The 22,641-nt window shown below is 53.3% G+C and overlaps 11 protein-coding genes across 11 annotated transcripts; 5 read left to right on the forward strand and 6 right to left on the reverse strand.

The window, feature by feature from the left end:
- Nucleotides 1-95: 95 nt before the first annotated feature.
- N7462_009180 (nitronate monooxygenase) lies at nucleotides 96-1,304 on the reverse strand (the record flags this gene model as incomplete). The annotated part of the gene is made up of 3 exons (XM_057080894.1): nucleotides 96-888; nucleotides 964-1,225; nucleotides 1,292-1,304. The coding sequence occupies 3 exons, from the start codon at nucleotides 1,302-1,304 to the stop codon at nucleotides 96-98; spliced, it is 1,068 nt and encodes a 355-aa protein (XP_056929731.1).
- Nucleotides 1,305-2,140: 836 nt separating this feature from the next.
- N7462_009181 (folic acid synthesis protein) lies at nucleotides 2,141-3,564 on the forward strand (the record flags this gene model as incomplete). Its single annotated transcript, XM_057080895.1, has 3 exons — nucleotides 2,141-2,344; nucleotides 2,412-2,620; nucleotides 2,673-3,564. 3 exons carry the CDS (start codon nucleotides 2,141-2,143, stop codon nucleotides 3,562-3,564), a joined length of 1,305 nt encoding a protein of 434 aa, XP_056929732.1.
- An 819-nt stretch (nucleotides 3,565-4,383) lies between these two features.
- On the reverse strand, nucleotides 4,384-6,168 carry N7462_009182 (ADP-ribosylation factor GTPase-activating protein; the record flags this gene model as incomplete). The annotated part of the gene is made up of 6 exons (XM_057080896.1): nucleotides 4,384-4,412; nucleotides 4,475-4,792; nucleotides 4,849-5,561; nucleotides 5,631-5,814; nucleotides 5,885-6,020; nucleotides 6,103-6,168. 6 exons carry the CDS (start codon nucleotides 6,166-6,168, stop codon nucleotides 4,384-4,386), a joined length of 1,446 nt encoding a protein of 481 aa, XP_056929733.1.
- A 1,246-nt stretch (nucleotides 6,169-7,414) lies between these two features.
- Nucleotides 7,415-8,311, forward strand: tim21 (the record flags this gene model as incomplete). Its single annotated transcript, XM_057080897.1, has 4 exons — nucleotides 7,415-7,666; nucleotides 7,764-7,948; nucleotides 8,012-8,066; nucleotides 8,126-8,311. 4 exons carry the CDS (start codon nucleotides 7,415-7,417, stop codon nucleotides 8,309-8,311), a joined length of 678 nt encoding a protein of 225 aa, XP_056929734.1.
- A 435-nt stretch (nucleotides 8,312-8,746) lies between these two features.
- Nucleotides 8,747-10,243, reverse strand: N7462_009184 (L-fuconate dehydratase; the record flags this gene model as incomplete). The annotated part of the gene is made up of 3 exons (XM_057080898.1): nucleotides 8,747-9,955; nucleotides 10,027-10,131; nucleotides 10,199-10,243. 3 exons carry the CDS (start codon nucleotides 10,241-10,243, stop codon nucleotides 8,747-8,749), a joined length of 1,359 nt encoding a protein of 452 aa, XP_056929735.1.
- Nucleotides 10,244-10,891: 648 nt separating this feature from the next.
- Nucleotides 10,892-13,439, reverse strand: N7462_009185 (uncharacterized protein; the record flags this gene model as incomplete). Its single annotated transcript, XM_057080899.1, has 5 exons — nucleotides 10,892-10,984; nucleotides 11,053-12,573; nucleotides 12,633-13,228; nucleotides 13,289-13,333; nucleotides 13,421-13,439. The coding sequence occupies 5 exons, from the start codon at nucleotides 13,437-13,439 to the stop codon at nucleotides 10,892-10,894; spliced, it is 2,274 nt and encodes a 757-aa protein (XP_056929736.1).
- A 1,519-nt stretch (nucleotides 13,440-14,958) lies between these two features.
- Nucleotides 14,959-16,714, forward strand: N7462_009186 (glucose-6-phosphate isomerase; the record flags this gene model as incomplete). The annotated part of the gene is made up of 3 exons (XM_057080900.1): nucleotides 14,959-15,458; nucleotides 15,554-15,963; nucleotides 16,005-16,714. The coding sequence occupies 3 exons, from the start codon at nucleotides 14,959-14,961 to the stop codon at nucleotides 16,712-16,714; spliced, it is 1,620 nt and encodes a 539-aa protein (XP_056929737.1).
- A 410-nt stretch (nucleotides 16,715-17,124) lies between these two features.
- Nucleotides 17,125-18,472, forward strand: N7462_009187 (uncharacterized protein; the record flags this gene model as incomplete). Its single annotated transcript, XM_057080901.1, has 3 exons — nucleotides 17,125-17,291; nucleotides 17,365-17,377; nucleotides 17,468-18,472. The coding sequence occupies 3 exons, from the start codon at nucleotides 17,125-17,127 to the stop codon at nucleotides 18,470-18,472; spliced, it is 1,185 nt and encodes a 394-aa protein (XP_056929738.1).
- Nucleotides 18,473-18,808: 336 nt separating this feature from the next.
- On the reverse strand, nucleotides 18,809-19,510 carry N7462_009188 (mitochondrial 37S ribosomal protein bS21m; the record flags this gene model as incomplete). The annotated part of the gene is made up of 1 exon (XM_057080902.1): nucleotides 18,809-19,510. One exon carries the CDS (start codon nucleotides 19,508-19,510, stop codon nucleotides 18,809-18,811), a length of 702 nt encoding a protein of 233 aa, XP_056929739.1.
- A 277-nt stretch (nucleotides 19,511-19,787) lies between these two features.
- N7462_009189 (phosphatase YCH1) lies at nucleotides 19,788-20,270 on the forward strand (the record flags this gene model as incomplete). Its single annotated transcript, XM_057080903.1, has 2 exons — nucleotides 19,788-19,902; nucleotides 19,960-20,270. The coding sequence occupies 2 exons, from the start codon at nucleotides 19,788-19,790 to the stop codon at nucleotides 20,268-20,270; spliced, it is 426 nt and encodes a 141-aa protein (XP_056929740.1).
- Nucleotides 20,271-20,555: 285 nt separating this feature from the next.
- N7462_009190 (uncharacterized protein) lies at nucleotides 20,556-22,254 on the reverse strand (the record flags this gene model as incomplete). The annotated part of the gene is made up of 4 exons (XM_057080904.1): nucleotides 20,556-21,445; nucleotides 21,507-21,711; nucleotides 21,781-22,038; nucleotides 22,099-22,254. The coding sequence occupies 4 exons, from the start codon at nucleotides 22,252-22,254 to the stop codon at nucleotides 20,556-20,558; spliced, it is 1,509 nt and encodes a 502-aa protein (XP_056929741.1).
- Nucleotides 22,255-22,641: the final 387 nt, after the last annotated feature.

A 22,641-nucleotide genomic window follows, 5' to 3' on the forward strand; every position in this document is an offset into this window, starting at 1 on the left:
ATTGTCATATTTCGACTATCCACATCGGGACCAAGCTATGGCATATAGAGACAAAGAGGAAGAAAGAAAATGTGGCGGGAGAAGGAGATCATTATTTACAACTTGGCAGTCATCTGGTTGCCCTTCTTGAGGAGAGCGGCAGCATCAGTGACAAGCTCGTCCACGATGGCCTTAGCAGACTTCTTCTCGTTCACGACGGCAGAAACCTTGCCCATCAGGAAAGGACGAGCATTGTCGAGGGTATCATCATCAACATCATCGGGCAAATTCTCAAAGTCGTGCTCGACAGGAATGATACCCTTGGCAGTCAGCTGCTTGATCTCGTCCTGTCGGTTGTTCTCCCAGTTCATAATGTAATCGTTCTTGCGGACACGCAGGGGACGACCGGTAAAGATGATGGTACGGACATTGTCCTCGAAGCCGGCAGTGCGGACAGCCTCTTGGTGAGCAACCGGGGCACCGGCCTCATCAGCCAGGATGAAGCGGGTGCCAATCCACACCGCTGAGGCACCGAGCATCAGGGCGGCGGCAACGGAGTTGCCGTTATAGAGACCACCGGCAGCGATGACCTGGACAGGCCCGCCGGTCAGAGGGCTCTTCTTGCCCTGGACCAGCTTAGCAACGGTGGGAATGAGGATGGTGGTGGGGACATCGCCGGTGTGACCACCACCCTCGCCACCCTGGGCGCAGATGATATCGATACCGACATCGAGGGCCTTCTGGACGTGCTTGGGGTGACCGATCATGTTCATGCAAAGGATACCAGCCCCGTGCAGCTTGTCGACAATGGCCTTGGGGGGGACACCGACGGCGGAGACGAAGAGCTTGGCGCCGCTGCTGATGATGATATCAACAAGCTCGCCGAGCTTGCCCTTGGTGTAATCATAGCTAAGGAGTAGGACCGAAATGGTTAGCCGAACGGATCTCTGCGAGAAGAAAGGGTTGTATGCAAGGCATGCTCACTTGGTCTTCCGGGCACTACCGCCAACCTGGGGAAGAAGCAAGTCAACACCGAAAGGTGCGTTCTTGTCATTGAGGAAGCTCTTCAACTCAGCGATCTGCTCCTTGAGCATGTCAGGAGTATAGCCGACACCGCCGATAACACCGAGACCACCAGCGTTGGTGACTGCGGCCGCCAGCTTAGGGCCGGCGGCCACGTTCATGCCTGCAAGCAGGACGGGGTGGTTGATCTTCAAAAGATCGGTGATCGGGGTACGGATGACCTCTATAAAGGCGACAGTGGTTAGCTATCGTTGTCAACACATAAGATGCCGGAGGGCAGAAAACTAACGAGGAGAAGCCATTTTGCTATGCGATGGGGTGCAAATGAAAGAGAGAAATCTGGGGAAGCGGACACCGTACCACTCTTATGAAGGGGCGCACTGCAACCACCGAGGACCATTCGAGCCTCGGTTCAGCGAGCCTTGCGGGGGTGACGGATTATGTCATCTCGTCACAAGCTCCGGACCTTATCCAGGCAGCAAGGCACCCACTCGAGGCCACTCACCTGACGCGCCCCAACAGAGCAGAACAACGGTCGCCATCCCGGAAAACTCCCTGGCCTCAGGTTCTTCGGCCCCAGAATGATTTCCAGAGCTTTATCTGGCCCGGGCACAACAGCATGGTTTGGGGCCCGTGGTCTTCCACGCTTGTTGCAACCATTGAGGTCGGCTAGGGGCCTGCCGGCAAGGCCGGTAACTCCGAGCGCGTCACGGCAGTGCGCTCGGGCAGGCGACGGAGGCCGGGCGAAAAGGTAAAGACGCTGGCAATTGCCGAGTTTAATCAGTTGAAACTAATAAACAAATATAGTCAATTTTCGAGTGTGAGCTCACGTATGTGTCTTCTCAAATTGTAACCACGGTATCTCAAGTCATGTATCTGTCCCGCGCAGAAAAAGGAAAAAAAAAAAAAAAAAAAAAAGAATGGCGTCCCGCATTCTTCTACCACTCCCTGCTTTTTTATGGTTGACCTGGCCGCCACACAGACTGAGCTTTAAATAGGGCAATTCTCGATGGGCGGTGTTAAGATTGCCACTTCGTGCATCGAAGATGCCCGGTCATCGCGCATGACCCCTCTACCGTACTTGAAATCATACTCGAGAAGATTTTCTAGAGGGGCAAACCTGCACCTGGATCCCAGAATGAACCCTACACAGGGCAGTCCACAACTTCATCGTGCATTCATCGCGCTAGGAAGTAACGTGGGGGATCGAGTGGAGATGATTGAGAAAGCTTGCCAGGAATTGGACCGGGCCAATATCAAAGTTAAACGGACAAGCTCCCTCTTTGAGACTACTCCTATGTATGTGCTTGACCAAGCTACATTCATAAACGGAGTCTGTGAAGTAAGCATGTTTTCCAATACTTGGCTAAAAGCATCTCCAGAAATCTAGTTCTTCTAATTTGTTGTAGGTTGAAACAAGTCTCGCGCCCATGGAACTCTTGGATACTCTCCAATCCATTGAGAATGAGCTAGGTCGAAAGAAACTCATTGACAAGGGCCCGCGCTCAATTGATCTGGATATTCTACTCTACGACCAAGATATCTTCTCCCATGAACGTCTGAATGTTCCACACAACTTAATGCTCGAGCGTGACTTTGTGCTCCGTCCTCTCTGCCAGTATGTCCAGTTTCGATGGCATAATCTTGCACTTCAACTAAAAACCCCCTAGATTGATTCCCAATGAACGACCACCCCAGCCAGAAAAGAGTGGTCAGACTTATAGCGAATATCTCAAGGCTCTCCCACCCCCAGAGCCAATCCCCTTCTCGACGACTCCGATCTCTCCTTCTTTTCCATCGCTGCACGCAACAGACCCTAAACGCAGCACCCATGTCATGGCCATCCTCAACCTAACCCCAGATTCCTTCTCTGACGGCGGCACCCACTCCCCAACAGACTTCACCAAGCTGACGGAGACAGTGCGCAACTTCATCACCGCTGGCGCCACCATAATCGATGTAGGCGGCGAAAGCACGCGACCAGGATCAACCCCCGTCGGCGCCGACGAAGAAATTGCTCGCGTGGTCCCCGCTATCCAACACATACGCACTACTATCCCCGAAGCAGCCAACATCGCTATCAGCATCGACACGTATCGTGCCCGTGTTGCAGAGGCAGCATGCGCCGCCGGCGCAGACATCATCAACGACGTCTCCGCCGGCCTCTTGGACCCAGAAATGCTACCCACTGCCGCGCGCATCGGCAAATCAATCATCTTAATGCACATGCGTGGAACACCGCAAACCATGACAAAACTTGTCGACTATCCGAACGGAGTCATTCCCGAAGTCGGGTCCGAGCTGCGCGCGCGGATCGCCGCCGCCGAAGACGCCGGCGTCCGGCGCTGGCGCATCATCCTAGATCCAGGCCTCGGCTTTGCGAAGAATCAGCCACACGACTTGGAAATCTTGCGCGACCTATCTCGTTTGCGTGGTCTGCAAGGGCTAGAATACTTTCCGTGGCTGATGGGCCCTAGTCGGAAGCGATTCATAGGCCACATCACTGGCGTCAAGACCCCCGCGGGAGCGTGTCTGGGGTACCGGTGCGACTGTGTCGGCTAGTGTTGCTGGCGGTGCGGACATCGTGCGTGTACACGATGTGCATGAGATGTGGCAGGTTACCAAGGTCGCAGATGCGATTTACCGTGTGTAAATGAGCGTTGCAAGCGTTGCACAGTGCTCTGCGCCCCTTTTAAAAAGTTATCCGAAGGCTGTCCTTCTTCCTTTTCAACACTGTACGAATTTGGCGTGTTTTTACCTTCATTCATCATGGAGTTTACGAGAGTATTTGATCTGGGAATCATTGGATCGAGGCGGAGTTGTGTCGGCGAGCACTGTATTATGCTATCATCAAACTAGACCGAGGCTCCATTGAATCTCAATTTATCACTGCGAGCGGTTCCTCCGAGGGACTTGGCCGAAATATATTGGCAGTGATCGTGTACACATTGCCTTCATTTGTCTAATCTATGCAAACCATGGAACTGTCAACAGGCTTGGGGATGAATTATCCATAAATTTTCTCAAGTAACTCAAATCCTACCAAACAAACAAACAAGAAAAAAACAGCAAGAAAAGAAAAGGGAACCTCAACCCATACGTGCGTTGCTGCAAAATGCGCGATGTGATGAAAAACATTCCAAACGAGTATCAACCGCGCCAGGTTGCAGTTTCACCCAATTTTGTTGCTTGGCTGCCGCTCATGAGATTTTGCCATGAGAGATGAAACAAGAAACTTGGATGAGAAAGAAGAAGTAGGATCAGAGAGACAGGTAGATGTCACGCATCACGGGAATAAACTGGAGAGGGGATCATTGGGGTTGCTAAGTATTCGATGGAAAGGGCGCGTCTGATATCGGACAGATGGCCAAGCATCGCCTTTTAACTGTTCAGATAGTTGCGGATAGCACCTAATTTTTTTAGTTTGGGCACTGTGGATATAGTCCTATTTTCATTTCTTTGAGAAACTAACCTTGCAGCTTTGTCGCACCCTCGCCAACGAGGTGTGACAGGTTCTCGAGATCGTCTCCGGCAGTGATACCGAAGCGGCGAACAAAGTCCTTCGCCGCATTCTCGAGGTCTCCATATCCATCATCAATTGCAGGAAGGTCATCATCGGGCCGGCCGAAATACGCATTGCTGGAGATCGAGGTCGCACCGTCAAAGTCCCGAAGGCGCTGCTTGGCTTCCTCTTGAGCATTGGGGTCGAAGCGGTCTCGCCCGAAGAACTCATCGGAGGAAATACCCTTCTGGGTGCCGAAACGAGTCCGGGTCTGGGCCAGTTCCTCGTCTAAAGATACTGGTTAGTTTTTGGTCTATGCCACTTCAAAGTCTGTAGAGCCATACCATCGACATTGGACTTGGCGGGCGCAACAGCACCAAAGCCAAGCTTCTTGGGGGCCGCTGGCTTGGATACTTGTCCGAAGCCAAGCCTTCCCATACCCATTCCCAGTCGCTCAACGTCACTCGAGTTACGTTCGTGGGTCTTATTAGTGGCACCGAACCCGGCTCGACTCGGACTAATCGGAGTAGGAGAAGTGATTGCTGCAGTGGAAGAAGCAGCCTTGGCATCTGCCTCAGCTTGTTCGGCGTCGGGGTCGTAACCAAGTTTCTCAATACGTTCCGCTTCCTCCTTAGCTTTACGTTCCATCTCATCGAAATCAATGTCGTTGGAGACCACCTTCTTAGCACCAAGCTTGGGCGCCTTCTTGGCTCCAAGCAAACTGCCCTTCTTCGCGGCACCAGTGCCTGCAGTCTTTCGGGTAGCGGAGCTAGGGCGGATAGCGGTGGGCGCAGGCGATGCTGTCTTTTCTTCAGAGGCAGAGAGAGGTGACTTCGATCGGGATCCGTTTGAGCTGGCACCGGCATTCAGGAAGGGGGATCCAGTTCGGCTCACGACGGGTGGCGTTCCAGTACGGGAAGGGGGGTTGCTCGGACGCTTGATCGAGGGCTTATCCCACGACGAGAAAAAATCATCTTCTTGGTCACCGGCTGGGGTACCTGAGCCATCCGATGGGGTGCCAGCAGGGATATCGGTGATGATAACTTCCTCGGGGTACCTAGATTATAATGAATCAGCACTCCTATCGTCCAAAACAATCAACACGGACGAGAGCCTGTGAACTTACTGTTGCGCATCCGCCGCAGCCCGTCTTTTCAACTCATCCTTATACTTGACAGCTGCATTGGATTCATACTTGACCTTGGGGTCCTTGCTCGCCAGCGCGGCGGATCCCCCATGGGACTGAAAGTACTTCGTGGCAGACTCGTTTCCACCAACTTTCATCACCCGCAGTTGTTCCCATTGCCACTCTGATTAAAAATAAGCCAATATTCACCAACAGACTGAAAAGCCAGGGTAACATCATCGGGTATTACATACGGTCGAGATTCGTGGAGCGAACAAAGGAGATATGGACACCAAGATTACGATGATGGGCAGAGCAATCAAGGCAGAGGTAGATTCCGAAGGGGACAGACGACCATGTCGGATTCTTAGATCCGCAATCAAAGCATAGCTATTAATGAGAAGATGGTTAGCGACCAATGGACAAGACAACCGAAAAATCACGGAGCAAGCGGGGTGTTGTTCGTGCGCACCTTATTTGCAGGCTTCAGCTTCAGCTTCTCAAAGATCTTTTGAGACTGCGCCTTGGAGGCACTCATGGTTGAAGAGCGAGGATCACTGAATGAGGAGGGGAAGGAGTTTGTTCAGCAGTGGGAAAGAAGCCGAGAATGATGAGTATCGGGAACGGCGAACGTGGTCGGACTCGAGACCCTGTGCCTGGGTGTAATTTGCACTTCTGCCGCCCCCCAAGCCGGCGGAGGAGCGGCGATCAATACACCGCCCTCTGTTGCAAATATACGGTATGGTAACTTTGAAACATGCACGTGAAGCGCCTCACGTCTATATGCAGTGCACGTTTGCAGCCATGATACCGTACACACTCTGTTCAAATTCTACATAATAGGAAAATCCATGGTAATCTCACATACCGCTAATCTAAGAGTATTCTTATGCAATCCCCCTTCCAAAAGACTGTAATGTGGAGTCCAATCACTCGGCGATCAACCTGATTGGCGAATTGAGTCCGAAGTGCGGTCCTTAGAAAGTCTCCAACTGCCCGGTAGTTCCCATTTCTTCCAGAAATCGGCATCTGTTTCATGGTTGGGAAGATTTGCTCTTTGCAGTAATTTTTTAACTATTTGATGGTTGATTTCGCGATCGGACTTGTCTGTCTTGTCAGACCAGGCTGCTCAGTTGTAGACTATCGCCATGAATTAATTGCTTTAGTACTGCAGCTAGGAATCGCCAACTTATAAAGACGTGATAAGAGTTATGATAGGTACCCCACAACTGTAGAAGATATCAGGAGGACCTACAACAATTACAACGTCACTTTATGCCCTACTGGGTATCCATAGAATCAATATATATTAGTGCAGAGTCAATGATGAATTCCAATTGACGAGGAACAATCCGGACTAGACCTTCCTTTGGATACAATTATCATTCCTGGGGCCTCATCATATATGGCATAGATATGTGAAAGCCCTTTCTATTCTTCTCTAAATTATTTGATGTGGTGTTTTGATCATAATAAATTCTGCCAGTCAAAAAGCCCCTCCAATTGCTCTGATTATACTGCTCTTATACTTTCCCGCCTTCTTCATGTCTTTTTATACCTATGCTGTCATCAGCTTATTTCCACTTTCTAAACTATGTTTTGAAAGCAGGAAATATGAATTAGGTAGACCAGGAAGGGAGCACAAACATCTTGTTACCAGAAGGTAAATAAGCCAGTACGGTAATTTCCACCCGAGCACGTGAGCATCTCCGCTCCGCTGCTATCAGCGTTATCGACTGTTGCGACAACCTCACGGCCCTGGCTCTTCGACAGACGCCACCACAATGAATTTCCGGTCTCTGCAACATCTGCGAGTGCCTTTGAGCGCACCGGTTGCCCCTCGCTCCCTTCCTCGCTCCGAGATCGCTCGGCTCTACGCAACACAGACCGGAGCTCGATCCAAGAGGAAGAACATCACAGTCTTGTCAGACGATGGACGATACGAATGGAGTGAACTGACTGGACGAGAGAAAGTTTCACGAGCAACACAACAATCATTCAACTTCGTGGTTGTGCTGGCTGGTGCGGCGCTGACGGTAGGCAATACCCATTCTCACGACTGGCCATAGAGGCGGCAGACAATTTTTTTTGGAAAGAGCTATCCGCTGATCACTGTGGCTTGGAAATGTATAGGGCGGTGTATTTTATTTACTTTATACCGAGGTTTTCTCGCCGAATAGCAGGGTATGGCAGTTTGAGAAGGCTGTTGATCGTATCAAGGATGATTCGCGATGCATAAAACTTCTGGGAGACCGACGGGAGATCAAGGCATACGGAGAGAACACCAATAGCCGGTGGGCACGGAATCGGCCTGTTGCGTGAGTTCCATAAGCAAGGAAGATTAGCGGGGAGGCGAGGAGCATATTGATTGACTTGAGCAGGACCACTATCGAGAAGGATCGGCTAGGCCGCGAGCATCTCAGAATGAACTTCCATGTATGACTCCTTTTGTTTCTCTGGCTATCAAGCAGGGCGATACTCACACACCTGTCTAGGTCGAGGGCCCTCTGAATTCCGGCGTCGTTTTCGTGCACATGATGAAGCCTTTGGACAAGAGCGAATGGGAGTACCAGCTTCTTGCTCTGGATGTGAAAGGCCATTCTCGCATCGTTTTGGAAAAAGCACATGAAAAGCCTAGTGTGGCTAGCTCATTGAAGCTTTTCGGAATCCAATGGCGTTGAGATTTAGTATTTGGGATTTGTTCATCGCGATCCTATCTTACTTTCCTACTAAACGCTTGGTCAATGGCGCCGTCTCTCCTGGGACTAATACCCCAAGACGCCGGCGAGCCTGTTGAACTGCATGCCAATATTGGCAGCAAGTCATTCGCATCGCTGTTCCAGGATATGATTATGTTTTCCATTTGATTGTCTTCCGACTTTCTTTGTATTTTTAGGGCTGGTCACAATCCACCCATTCATATCTATGGCCGCTGGCCTATCTGTTGTATCATATATTCCAGTTCAAGCAGCTTACTGCTGTGGACAAGTCAATTTGCCTTATTTATCGGCACTCTATAACAATACTTATTCAAGAACAAATGATATCTGACAAATTTCGAGAAAGCTATGGACATGAAATACACATAAAACGAACGATGCTAAAAGTCTTTCCACTTAGACCACCCGAGGGCCCTCAAGAATAGTCTTCGCCTCTTCTGAGCGCCACCAGCTCTTACCCTCCTCGCCAGGGAACGCGAAGGCATCCATGCTTTCCGGCTTCATTTCCACACTGTATCCAGGCTCCATAGGGGTGACATAGTAGCCGTCCTTGACACTGGACGGGTGCACAAAGTGTTCGTGCAGATGGTCAACATACTCCAATACGCTCTTCTTGCCGCTCACCACAACGTAGTCAATGGTGCTCAGGTGCTGTGTGTATTCGGGTAGGCCGACACCGCCCGAGTGGGGGACAATTGGGACGCCAAACTTGCAAGCCAGCAGCAAGATCGCGAGCACCTCGTTGACACCACCAACACGGCAGGCGTCGGGCTGGAGCACGGTCAAGGCACCAGCCTGCAGAAGCTGCTTGAAAACCACACGGTTCTGGCACATCTCGCCGGTGGCAACGCCAACGGTGCCGTGAGGGGTGTTCGCCAGCGCCTTGCGAATGGCGGCGTGACCGAGGATGTCATCGGGGGAGGTGGGCTCCTCAATGAACCAGGGCTTGAACTCAGCCAACTCCTGCATCCAGGTAATTGCCTCCGGTACGGACCAAACCTGGTTGGCGTCAACCATCAGGATGTTCCCCTTGTCATAGCCAATAGCGTCGCGAGCAATTTTCAATCTTCGCTTATCCTCTTCCAGGTTGGCGCCAACCTTCAGCTTGAAGTGTTTGTATCCCTGGGCCACGCTCTCATCCAGTAACTTCTTCAGCTTATCCTCACCATAACCCAGCCAGCCCGCGCTGGTGGTATAAGCAGGCACTGCCTGGCTGGCTTCCGCCTCGCGGATACGGTCCTGCTTGCCGGCTTCGACCGACTTGAGCATGTCCAGTGCCTCCTCGGGGGTAATGGCGTCTGTGATGTACCGGAAGTCGATGCAGCGCACGAACTCCTCAGGGGTCATGTCTGCGACGATACGCCATACGGGCTTGTTCAGGGTCTTGGCCCACAAATCCCACAAGGCATTGACGACGGCACCCAGGGCAAGGTGGATCACACCCTTCTCGGGGCCGATCCAGCGCAGCTGGCTGTCGGAGACGAGGTAGCGCCAAGTCTTGCCCCAGTCGGCAGTAAGCTCATCCAGGTCTTTGCCAACAATGAGTGGAGTCAGGAGGGAGATGGCAGAGCAGACAATCTCGTTGCCGCGGCCAATGGTGAAAGTCTATTGAGGTTCTTCATGTTAATGGGGCATTGCGGGGAGAATATGGGGACATCCGCTGGCGCGGGACGTACCATGCCATGGCCCTTGTAGTCTGAGTCTGTATAGATAATGCAGTAAGCAGCAGAGTAATCGCCAGCTGCGTTCATGGCATCTGAGCCAGTCTTATCGAGGGAGGTCTGGTGCGGGAGTCAGCGATGGCTCATTTCGAGTGCGTGGTAGGCAGCAGGTGCTTGAATAACGTACCGGAAACCTCACGTCCCGCGTGGTGAAGCTTGTGATTTTGACCATGATGAGACGCAGTCCCAAGTAGCAGCCAAAAAGGTATTTTCCGGGTCAATTGAGTGCAATTGAGGGGTGGTGGTGCTGTCGGTATAGGGAAGCGTTGCTCAATCTAGAGATTGCGGGATATGCCTCAAGAACAGATATCTACACCGTAGAGGGAGGGTATCAAAGCCCAACAATCAAAGCAAGGTGCAACGTGAGAGAAAATCGCAAAAGAGAAATGAACGGAAAAATGGGAAAAACTGCGACGCAGGCCCGTATATAGAGACCTTGTTACCCCCGCGGCGCCCGCGTTTTCGCCCTCGCCCCTCACTCCCTTATGACGCTGTGAAATTCTATTGGCGGATAATTGCCGGCAAAGGGGAAATGAAATAGTCCGCCAATCATATTGTGGGACGGGCCATCGGAGCTGCTCCGCGTTTCTGGGGGTGGGCGCATGCCCTAACAAGCTAGCCCAGCTGGCTACAGGACCTTCATAGCCCTAATACGGTTGGCCTATATAATAGAAAAGATTGAACAATTACGGCGCTAAAATGTATGTGAAAATCTGCCATTGTAAGCCAATTGCGGCTCTTCATTCTACTTTGTGTACGCATGTGTCTTGAATGTGGCAGATCATCCCGCCCCTGATCGACATGCTGCATAGTCGCGAGTTTATGCTGACAGACCGCGCTTCTCGCTTTCCGAGAAGAAGATGAGCATTCGCCAGAGCTTGCGGACCAGCACTTCGGCTTCTTCGTCCAATGCCTAGAGAAACCCCGTGGTCAGCAGTGCAATGTAAATTTCCAAGTGTAGACGGGGCCAGAAGAACGTACCATTTCCAACTGCTCCACAAGATCCTGAGGAGTGCCATGCTTCCGCACATGCTCCTCTACCACATCGACCAGCATCTGTTCCTGCACACCCAAGTATTCCACAATCTTCTTTTCCACAAACGGTTTGAGCTGATCAGTGATGACTGCCTCGTCCACAAACTCCCATTTGATCTCCCATTTCCACAGTCCGTCCTTGTCGGCAGGGATCTCGGCCGCCAATTGACGAGCCGCCTGAGCGCGTTCTTCGTCCGACAGGCCCGCAGCTTCGGCAGCAGAATCGAATTTGATGGGGATAAGCTGCCGGCGAGTAGTGCCTGCGGGTTCCTCCTCATCCTCCAACAAGCCCTCGACTTCGGCGACGGTGCGGCGGTTGGTCGCGGCCTGGGCTTTCTGGGCAGCAGCGCCGAGAGACAGCTTGAAGCGTTGGGGCTCCTCGCGAGGTTCGGGCTCCTGTGTACGGGTCTCCAGCTCCTGGGCCTGGCGGGCGAGGAAGTCGTCGGCCATTCCGCGAGCCTGCTCTTGCTGCTGAGCAGAGCGAGCCCGCTCACGCTCTTCCGCAGAACGATCAGCCTCATCCATGCTCACTTCGCGGGCCCGGAAAGCGGCACGGCTTCGCAACCAGGCACCGCGATCGGCGTAATATTCGCTTGCTTTTCGGCTAGCCTCATTGTCGTCATTCCACTCCCTTAGTCGCTGGTCCATCTCATCGTGAGCATCTTGCAACTTCCCATCTTCATCCTTATCACGCTTCTTCTCCCGCTCAAGGGCGGCAGTTCGGCTGCGTTCCCGGTTGAGCCACCGGCGCTCCTGGTCGAGAAATTGTTTCTCCTGCTCAGCATCGCGTTTCGCCTGGCGACGACGCTCAAGCTCCTCGTCACTGGCATCTGAATCTTCGTCTTCACGATCAATAGAGACCTGAGCCCCATTGATGGATCCGCCATTGACGAACGATACTCCTTTCTGGTAATCTTTAGGAATCTGTACACCAAATCCTTTCGGCCCGGCCGGGGCGTTCGGCATGCTACGATCACGCGGGCCCAGAGGAATGCCATTTGCGCCGCCAGCAGGTCCACTCGGAGCTGAAGCCGGGGGAGAAGCGAGACGGCTGATCCGGGAGCCAGAGTTCCGCGCACGCTCCATGGACTCGATCTCCTCCTCGCGCTTGAGCCGTTCGATATCTCGACGATTGCTGCGTTCGCGGAATGCAGCGATCTCCTTGGCCACACTCTCGCGCTGTTCGGGCGGGATGTCGGCCAGTTCGTCTTCGACACTGATTGGGATGGTAACGATCTCGCCGTCCTTGCCAGTTTCACCGTCCTTCATGTCGATATCGCCATCCCGATCGATGGCAGAAATATCCTCCTTCTGAGTGGGGCTGACTGGGTGGGAAAGATCAGACAAGACGCTCTTCAAATTGGCGCGAGCTGTATCAAAGCGCGCCTGAAGCTCCGTAGGATCACGTTCGCCTCGGGTGGCCCCGAAGTTCTCCAGATAGGTCATGGTGCTTTCGTCGACAATAACCTAATAGGAAAATTAGATCCATGGCAGATAGTTAGCCGTAGAAAGGGACATGTACGAACCAGAAGCATGCTCTTCTCAACTTCCGTCTCCTCATCATTCTCCGCACGCGGCTCTTGTCGCTTCACGGGGACCTCGATGTCTTTCAAGACTTCTACCGCAATTTCAAGGCTCTCAGGGTCTTCAAACTCGGCAAAGCCAAACCGGCATGGCTTCTCGTCGGCATCCGTGGCGCGAATCCATCGGCGCAAGTTACCTGCTGAGCGCAGGATCCGCTCAACGCCATCATCACCGCCCGCGCCCTCCGTGATTCCGCCCACAAACAGTGTCCGCACGATTTCGTCCCGTGTAGGGGGCTGCAGCTGCATCATTGTATCCCGAGCATGGTGACGCTGGTAGTCTGCGCCCCCCGATCCGAGACCTGCACGTCGTCCCTGACCCTCCGACCCACGTTCACGACCCATCTCCGGCGCGGCAGGCTTCGCAGGGCCGGAGGTGCCGAGTCGGATGACCGGCGCGGAGAAGTTGATGTTCGACATGTTCGGGGGCGGTTGGAAATTGGCCGGGAAGCCGGCCGGGCGGCCAGACTGCTGGTTATTGTTCTGCTGCACGCCTGGCGGAGGAGTGGTCCCGGGGGCAGACATCCCTGGAGGCGGCGCTGGAGTTGGTCAGTGATCATGAGGATAATCAAACTAGGCTGGGGTCGAATGAAACTCACCCATGCCCGGCGGGGCACCAGGGTACGAGCCATACATGCCCGGAGCTATGGCATAACAATCAGTATTGAGTCCATTGCGGAGGTTCAAGGCGCAAGATCGCAAAGGATGTGGCAAAGGAGGATGTAACTCACGCTGGTAAGGGTTGTACATCGTGGAGCAGGTCTCAGCTGAGTAGAACTAGGGACCTTGTGAGAATGGACCCGAAATATCTACCGCGATTCAGTTCACACTGCTATTGCCGTCGCCTTATCTGGGAAGGACGGGGTCGAGATCCAGCAAGCGAAGAAAGTTGCAGGTCGGCGGATATGATGCTTGGGTCCGTGCGTCGCTTGGCGGTTCGCAGCGCGGAAGGGCGCTAGCGGCAGTACAAGTACATAAGGAGTGACAGGTGCATGCTACAGAAGCGTCTCGGAGTCCCAGTGCCCCCCGAGACAATGAGACTATGACCAATAGCACATAAGGCGAGATCAATGGGGATGGTTCTTGACTTGAGACCTGGATCCCACTCTCATTCCTTCCCGCGCATTCTCACCGTCTCTCACCTTCGAAAGGACAGACACCCGAAAGAGCAAACCTCAGGCTTTCTAATGCTTCCTTGAGAGCATCGAACAATTGTCCCTTCCCTTAGCCTACTCCGCTCCGGAATATTCCAAAAGAATCTCGGTGGGACGGAGCTTATGGTTCACAGGATGCGGCCATTCTTAACCCATCGATCCAGGCTCATAGGTAGTCTAGGGAATAGGGTCATCGACACAGATATAGATGTAATGTACTCTAGATCGAGGAATCGTTGTATTTCCGCAGCATGCGAGAGGAGCTCTGCCCAATTTGCTTGTTCTGCAAGCGTTGCTCGGTCTCCGCGGAAACTCTCTCGTATGGATGTCTAAGGCTTATGTGTGCGACCTTGTTGATCGAGAATCCTCCAAAGAAACCAAAGAAGCCAAAGAAACTTTGCCCGTCACCCGACCAGTCCCGGAGTAACACCGTCCGGTAGTGGGGGTTCCTGGCGGCTGATCAGCCTATTTTCGGTCGACCCGGGGAGATGGCAGGAGCAATTGGTCATCTAGCGGGTCGAGAACGTGTCTCAGCGCTGGCTGCTAATTAGGGTGTCCGGTCAATCTAGGATCTTTGCGGGTTCGAGGGGCTGGTTCCTCCCCGTACAGCCGTACGGGATCCCGGCGGGGTGTTATCCGGTAGAAAAGGGAGCGAGGTAGAGAAGTACAGGTGTAGAGAGGCAGGCAATGCCCATCCACAGCTGAGGAAAGCAAGCCAAGAGGAAGACATGTCTGCCAATTCAAGCGGGACCGCCTATCTCGTCGCATTCGCAATTCACGCGAGCTCTGAATTCCGAGTCGGCAAGTGGAAGGGGTCGTCGATTTGCAAACAAACCCGCTCCAGACCCAGCCCGAATGCGGCAATGATGATGCTTGCCCCACGTCCCTCCGCCGGACCCCAACACGCCGGACACTTGACGACATCGCTTTTTTTCTTCTCTTCTCTTCCCTGCTGCCAGACTTCTTGGTGAAATCCTCTTCCCCCTCTCCGTTCCGTGTCCTATCTTGTGAGTTCACTTGCCTTCTTTGCCCCTCGCCTTTTCTGACCCCCGCACTGTTGCTCTAATGCTGACTTCCATCCGCCCCTCCAAAATCTAGCTCTACAATTCGTCATCATGCCGGCTTTCGCGCAGGCCTCCGATCTCAAGGCCTGGAAGGAGCTCCAGGAGCACCACACCACCCTTGGACGCAACATTGTCCTGAAGGAGTACTTTCAGAATGACCCCCAGCGCTTTGAGAAGTTCAGCCGGTCCTTCGCCAACACCGTGGACAACTCGGAGATCCTCTTCGACTTCTCCAAGAACTTCATCACCGAGGAGACCCTGTCTCTGTTGGTGAAGCTGGCCAAGGAGGCTGGCGTTGAGGAGCTGCGGGATGCCATGTTCCGCGGTGACCACATCAACTTCACTGAGGACCGTGCCGTCTACCACGCCGCCCTGCGCAATGTCTCCAACGAGCCCATGCAGGTGGATGGCAAGAGCGTTGTCGAGGAGGTCAACGCAGTCCTGGAGCACATGAAGGAGTTCTCCGAGCAGGTCCGCAGCGGCGAGTGGAAGGGTTACACCGGCAAGAAGATCAACACCATCATCAACATTGGTATTGGTGGCTCTGATCTGTAAGTCCCCCTCTCCTGTCGCGCTATCTACATGATCAGCCCGATGTCAAGCAGTCGGATGAAAGGTTGACCTTTTTTTTTTCTTCTTCTTTTAGCGGCCCCGTCATGGTCACCGAGGCCCTGAAGCCCTATGGCCACCCTGACATCAAGCTCCACTTCGTCTCCAACATTGATGGTACTCACGTCGCTGAGGCCCTCAAGGACTCCGACCCCGAGACTACTCTTTTCTTGATTGCCTCCAAGACCTTCACGACCGCCGAGACTTGCACCAACGCCAACACCGCCAAGAGCTGGTTCCTGCAGTCGGCCAAGGATGAGTCGCACATCGCGAAGCACTTCGTGGCTCTGTCTACCAATGAGGCCGAGGTCACCAAGTTCGGCATTGACAAGAAGAACATGTTTGGGTTCGAGTCTTGGGTCGGTGGTCGCTACTCCGTCTGGAGCGCCATCGGCCTGTCTGTGGCCCTGTACATTGGTTATGACAACTTCCACCAGTTCCTGGCCGGTGCTCACGCTATGGACAAGCACTTCCGTGAGGCCCCCTAGAACAGAACATCCCCGCCATTGGTGGTCTTCTGAGCGTCTGGTACAGCGATTTCTTCGGCGCCCAGACCCACCTGGTCGCGCCGTTTGACCAGTACCTGCACCGTTTCCCCGCCTACCTGCAGCAGCTGTCCATGGAGAGCAACGGTAAGGCAATTACTCGTGCCGGCGAATATGTCAAGTATACCACCGGCCCCATCCTGTTCGGCGAGCCTGCCACCAATGCCCAGCACAGTTTCTTCCAGCTGCTGCACCAGGGGACCAAACTCATTCCGGCCGATTTCCTCATGGCTGCCGAGTCTCACAACCCCGTCGAGGGCGGCAAGCACCAGCGCATGCTGGCTTCCAACTTCTTGGCTCAATCTGAGGCCCTGATGGTCGGCAAGACTCCCGACCAGGTCAAGGCTGAGGGTGCCCCGGACAATCTCGTTTCGCACAAGACCTTCCTGGGTAACCGGCCTACCACCTCCATTCTAGCCCAGAAGATCACCCCATCCACCCTGGGTGCTCTTATCACCTACTACGAGCACGTCACCTTCACCGAGGGTGCTATCTGGAACATCAACTCCTTTGACCAGTGGGGTGTCGAGCTTGGCAAGGTCCTCGCCAAGAACATCCAGAAGCAGCTGGAGACTCCCGGCGCTGGTGACGACCATGACAGCTCAACCAGCGGTTTGCTGCTGGCCTTCAAGCAGAAGGCCAAGCTGGCGTAAATCTCCCGTCCTGTTTGATTTGCGTCTTGCATCGGGGACATGGTGGACGATGATGTGATGCGGTTTTGACGAGCAACGAATGATCCTTATATTTTGAAACCCCTGTCTTTTCTTTTTATTCTGAAAATCAATGAGATTTAAATGCGAGTCTATAGTGGATTAGTAAATAAGCCGGAGCTAGAACAAAATTCACCCAGCTCCTGTTTCAGCAGCATTCTTGTTTGCGTCATCCCTGAGACATCATTGTTGGCTTGGTACTGTAGTTCGCGGGCGATCGTGATTAAGTAGGGACAACTAGCCCCGGCAGAAACACACCTCCGTGTCTCCTCCGCGTCGACACTCCAATTACTCCAGTCCACCAAACGCCAACGCGGGGCGGCCAACACATTAGAGTCATGAAACTCACCAGCATGTCTGCTCCGCGTCCATTGATCCAGCTGTCGTCTAAACTGGGGCTTCTGGCCCTCGTTGGCACGATGTTGCCACTTGATTCCGCCGCGGGGAGAAGCACTACCAACAGTGGGGAGGGATACAAGCTGGGAGAAGAGATCCCAGTCTCCTGTCTGAATCGAACAATGTAAGAAATGACTGATGAATACTGATCTGCTCTCTACCTCAAGACAACAGCTAACGAAGATCTGTCTGCACAGGGAGGGAGAACATGTATGCGCCACCTATCCTCCTAAACAAGCAACCCTTTCCTCCCCTCGAGCTACGAGCCACGCCCGCTAACAAAACGCAACAATCTCGCAGATCACAGACTCCCTTGGCAAACTGCAGTACATCCCTTTCGCAACCTGCAACGAGACCTCCCGCCCACTAGTTTTGCACTACGGCGTCTCCGAAACAATCACCTGCACGATTCCCTCCCTTCCCGACTCGCTCTACCACCTTTACGAATTCTACGTGCACTCCGACGTCCCCATGACCTGCCGCATCCCGACAGTGCCCCTTTCCCCCTCCTCTAGCGCATCCAAAGACCGCGCCGAAGACTCTGCCTCTGCGGAGGTCGACTCGCTCGCCGCTCTCAGCGAGAACGGCCCACCCTTTACGCCGCTCACCGTTGCGCTGCAGGGCACCCTGCAGCTCAGTCACTTGCACATCTGGACCGACATGAATATGCTACTGCACAACATCGCCGCGGACGCAGCGGCGCAGCCGCGCCCGCGCAATCGCCAGACTGGCCAGCCCGGGTACGCAGTCGCCGGGACAGCGTACTCGACGCCGGAGTTTGAGGCGGCCGCGGCGGCCAGGGCGGCTCTGGACGAGAACGAGCGCGCGGTCACGGTTGCGCAGGCGGCACGCGAGCCATGGACGGCCGGCCACGGGACAAAGGTGGTGCGCGGCGAGCCGCTGACATTCTCGTTCCACGTGGCGTGGTTGGAGGGCGGCGCAGGTATTGGATGGCCGGAGCGCGGAGGCTCGGAGTCCTTCCTGGAGATGCCAGGCGGATCGGGGGTGGGGTCCTTCTTCTCGCGTGTGTTTTTCTTTTTCCTGGCGATGTCGGTGGGGGCGATGGCGGCGCTGTACTGGGAGCGCAATGGCGGCCAGTTGCGCGGCCGGGCTGGCTGGTACGGAGATGGGATTCTCGGCGTGCCACCAGTGAAGGGCAAAGGGACTGGAGTAACCTTTGGGGCAAGTGGCCGGTCGAATGGGTATGGGGGATACTCAGCGGCTGCGAATGGCGCGAATGGCAATACAGCTGGTGGTGGAGGCCATTTTGGATATGGCGGATTTGCCAGCGGGAAGAGAGATTGAACAGGTGACGAATACGTTGAAGTATGAAAATACGTGTAAAGAATCTCTTGTACAGGGGTATATATGCATGACTACCAAGGCTTGGTAGAAGTGATGAACCAATTTTTAGAAGTAATGCAATCAAGATAACATCCAATGCATTCCATATCTTATGCAAAAATAAGCCAGGATAAATGAAACATTCCATAGATAAACAGTAGTTATACATGTAACACAGCAATTCCTCGGTTGTTAGGCGGACACGGCACCAGTACCACCGATAATGCTCCAATCCAGACTCGGTATCTATACAGACTGGTAAACGACCTTTGCCCCAAACCTAGAACACAGCTCCAACTACCAGCCCTGAGCTTGCATCCGCTGGATCTTCTTTACGGTCTCCTGGAACGAGAAACGGAAAAGCTTTCTCCACCGCGTGCGACGCAGCTCCTTTCGCACCGCACCCTTGCGTTTGTGATACTTCTGCTCAATCGACTGAGCCTTGACCTTGTTGACGCTGACCGCAATCTGCAGCTGGCGAATCGCCGACGCGAGATCCACGCCCCGCTCCGGCTCGACCTGGATCTGACGACCCAGCGTCGGGCCCAGCTTCAGCTCCAATTTGCGCGAGGCGAGCTGCTGGGCAGACCGGTCGCGGAAGGTCTGGGAGCTCACGCCGGCGACGGAGCGGGATAGGGAGTCGGCGAAGATGCGACGACCCCCACGGGTAAGAGAGTCGGGGGATGTGCTAGCTGAGCGGTTTCCGAGATCAAGCTTGTTAAGAATTTCGTCGAAATCCGAGGCAACGCTCTTGGTGGGTTCTCGTGCTTGGGAGTTGGCTTGCTCGGCAGGGGCGGGGGTCGGCGTTGATTGTGTGACTGGCGAGGTGGATTTTGTTGATTGTTGGCTAGGAGGTGTCTGTGGCGAGGAGGTCTTGGAGGAGTTATAGCGGATGCTTTTGAGAAGGAAGGGCTGCTGCAATTGCAGTTGTTGGCGCGAGCTGAGAAGCCACGGCATTGGCCGGGCACGGAGGCCTCGAGCCAGGAGGCGGGGGTCCATAATTTGTTTTCTTTTCACAGAGCAATTGAAAGGTCTGAAAAATTTAAATGCTGCCAATGGGCAGATGCTCTGTCTGGGCTTTGGCGCGAGAACTGAAGTCTGAAGCACAGGAGCGGAGAGCCGCTGGAAAATCGGTAGGTCGAAGGAAATTATAGATCACGTGCACCTCCGCGGCCAGTGAAGAACGACGTGGAGAGCAACTGCAGCACTTTTTCTTGATTCCTCCAGAAAGACAAATATTGAAAAAAAAAAATCTATCTTGTTATCAACTGCCAGAATGTCATCCATCACCATTGCGACCCTCCCTCGCTTGAGTAGAGATGCCCTATCCGCACTCCTGCACTCCACTAGCACACCTACCACATTGGCCATTATTGACGTCCGTGACTCTGGTATGGAAGATGTTGCTCCAAGTACAAGCATATATAGTGGCTAAATATCCGTATCAGATCATGTTGGGGGCCATATTCGCTCTTCAACTTGGGTCCCGAGCTCTACCCTCGATGTCCGCATGCCAGAGCTCATCCGCACTCTCCAAGATAAGGAGAAGGTAGTTTTTCACTGCGCCCTAAGCCAGCAACGTGGCCCGTCAGCCGCATTGCGTTATGTCCGCGAGCGTGAGCGCACCCTCGGTGCCGAAGAGAGCCAGAAGCAAGAAGTTTACGTGCTCGAGGGTGGCTTCGTTCAATGGCAGGAGAAGTATGGCAAAGACGAACAGCTGACTGAGGCTTATGTCGAGGACATCTGGCGCGAATACTGAACGATGGGACTTTGTTTTCGCTATGGCAGTCTATGTTGGCACTCTTTGCGATGTTATTTTGAACATGTGCATTTCCCATGAGATATGAACTAGAAATTTAGATACCACACATACTTAAGATACCGGATGAAACTTCTCTTGAAATAGCGCTGAGACGCATTTTAAACATCGTTTAAGATCGTAACACATGCGGCATCAATCCTTTTTTTAAGAGACTCGAAGATCTTGTACTGTAATATGGAGGCATTTTACAGGATGATAATTACTACATGGCACTAATGGCTATTACATTTGAACACCACCACCGAATCCAACCGGGCGCCTGCGACCGCTATTCTCCGGGATAATGGCCATGAACTTGTAAATCTGTCCCATAGAGCCGCCGCTCTTCTCAATCAGACGTTTCCAGCCTGTCTCCAGCGTCTTCTTATGTTCTTCATCGGCAACGCCTTTCAGCAACTGGCGCATACGTTCTTCAATACCCATAGCACCAAGGAAATCACCTTGCTCGACAGGACCATGAACCTCAACACCATCGCTGCCCTCAATGGCAGCTTCGGCGAGAGAAGTGAAATCAACGTCGGCACTCACGTCAACCTGGCCGGGCGACGAGAGCGCCGGTACAATCTTGTGGTGCTGGATACCGCGCAATGAGTTTATAGGAATGGTGGACATTGTGCCATAATCCATGATCAAAGCGGCACCAGAAGGGGTTTTCTTCTGGGCTTCCTGAGGTGCTGGTGAGTTCTTTGAGGACTTGGAAAAAGCAGCATCGCCACCAATGCGGCGCGCAAAGTCGGCAGCGTAGATTCGGCTCTCTGGGCTGATTTCAACGGTGGACCCAGGCTGAGCCTTCAGCTTGCGGTATCGTTCGGATATCTCGGGAATCACCAATGAAGAGGGAGTGGAGGCCTTGGCTTTGGTGAGCTGAAACTCTGGCTCGCCTTCGATGTTCTCTTCGACAGCCTTCGGGTTTAGGGTAACCAGAAGCTCGCGCCATTGCGGGACATTGGCGGCTTTGAGAGGCTTGTGTAGTTTTTGAGGTCCAGTGGGAGTCATAATTTCTTGTAGTTCGGATGGCTGATTTTCAGGTGACGGGGGGACGGATTCGAAAGCATGAATAGGGAGCGCGTCGAAGAACTCGTGGGCAAAGATGAAGGGTGTTTTGCCTTCCTCTGCATTCGTGGACAGGTGAGAAGGTTGCTTGTAGAGTGTCATATAGTTGGAACAACTCACCATGCGGCAACAGGCGAATATCCTCCACCCAGATGATGGGTACGTCAAAGTACTTGCAGATGCTTCGGTGTCCAATGTCTATTTCTTCCATCGTAGCCTCTTCACCGCAAAGCCGGAGCTTTTGTACTTCTCTCAGGGTTGAGCTTGCTTCGACGAGGTAAATAGCCTCCACACTTGAAGTGAAGGTCTTGAAATTCCGGAATGTCTGTTGCCGCCCGGGACACACGATTAGTCTTTTGATACCATAGATGCATGCGCCAACCACAAAACTTACTCGCAGCATATCATCCATCAAGGTGCCTTTACCGGGTCCCACCTCCATCAGCTGGACACCGCTTCGTTTTCGCCCTTGTGCCATCCACTCCGCAATTGTCCAAATACCAATTAATTCTCCAAAGACTTGCGAAATTTCCGGCGACGTGACGAAGTCGCCATACTTCCCGAACACATGTTCACGGGAAGTGTAGTAACCACCTTCTGGAGAAGTCAAGACCTGGCGCATAAAGGCCGCGATTGGAATGGGCCCAGTGACCTAAGGCGCATAGGGCGGTTAGCTTCGAGCTGCAAATCTGGAGATGCTAAAAAAACGCACCTTCATCGCACTGGCCAGTGTACGAGCAAGAGGGGTCGACCATTGTCTTTGCTCAAAAGCCGATGTGGAGTTCCATCGACGCGAATAGGCTGAGAAAATTAAGTTGCGAGACCTTCTAAGAGTATGCGACGCCGTGCGCCGGGCAGAGGAATTCATTTTCGTGGGTGGTGAGGCCAATGGCCCAGAAGCTCAAGGGTGGGATTGCTCTAGGTGGATGAGATTTCGGTGGAACTATGTCTCGACAACATATGAGGTCGCCAGCTCGACACGAAATAACAACACGCCTGAAGGAGTTGTGTTCCTTGTCTTCGAATCTGCCAAACTCCGCAGAAGCTCCGCTACACGTGACCTTATCCTTATCAGGAACATTCTGGCGCATTATTGATTGATTGATGACGAGCAGCAAGTAGCGAGGCCAAGTGAGTATAAGATATCATTCAAGTCATGAGATTGAGTATAGATGGAAAGGATCAAGTTAATTGTACAAATAATTCTGCACCTCCAGCGATCATCGGAGCCATTCAGGGGGGCTATGTCCTTTTG

The sequence above is a fragment of the Penicillium macrosclerotiorum genome (assembly GCF_028827735.1).
Source record: "Penicillium macrosclerotiorum strain IBT 26536 chromosome Unknown utg000009l_segment0_segment0, whole genome shotgun sequence".
Lineage (NCBI taxonomy): Eukaryota > Fungi > Ascomycota > Eurotiomycetes > Eurotiales > Aspergillaceae > Penicillium > Penicillium macrosclerotiorum.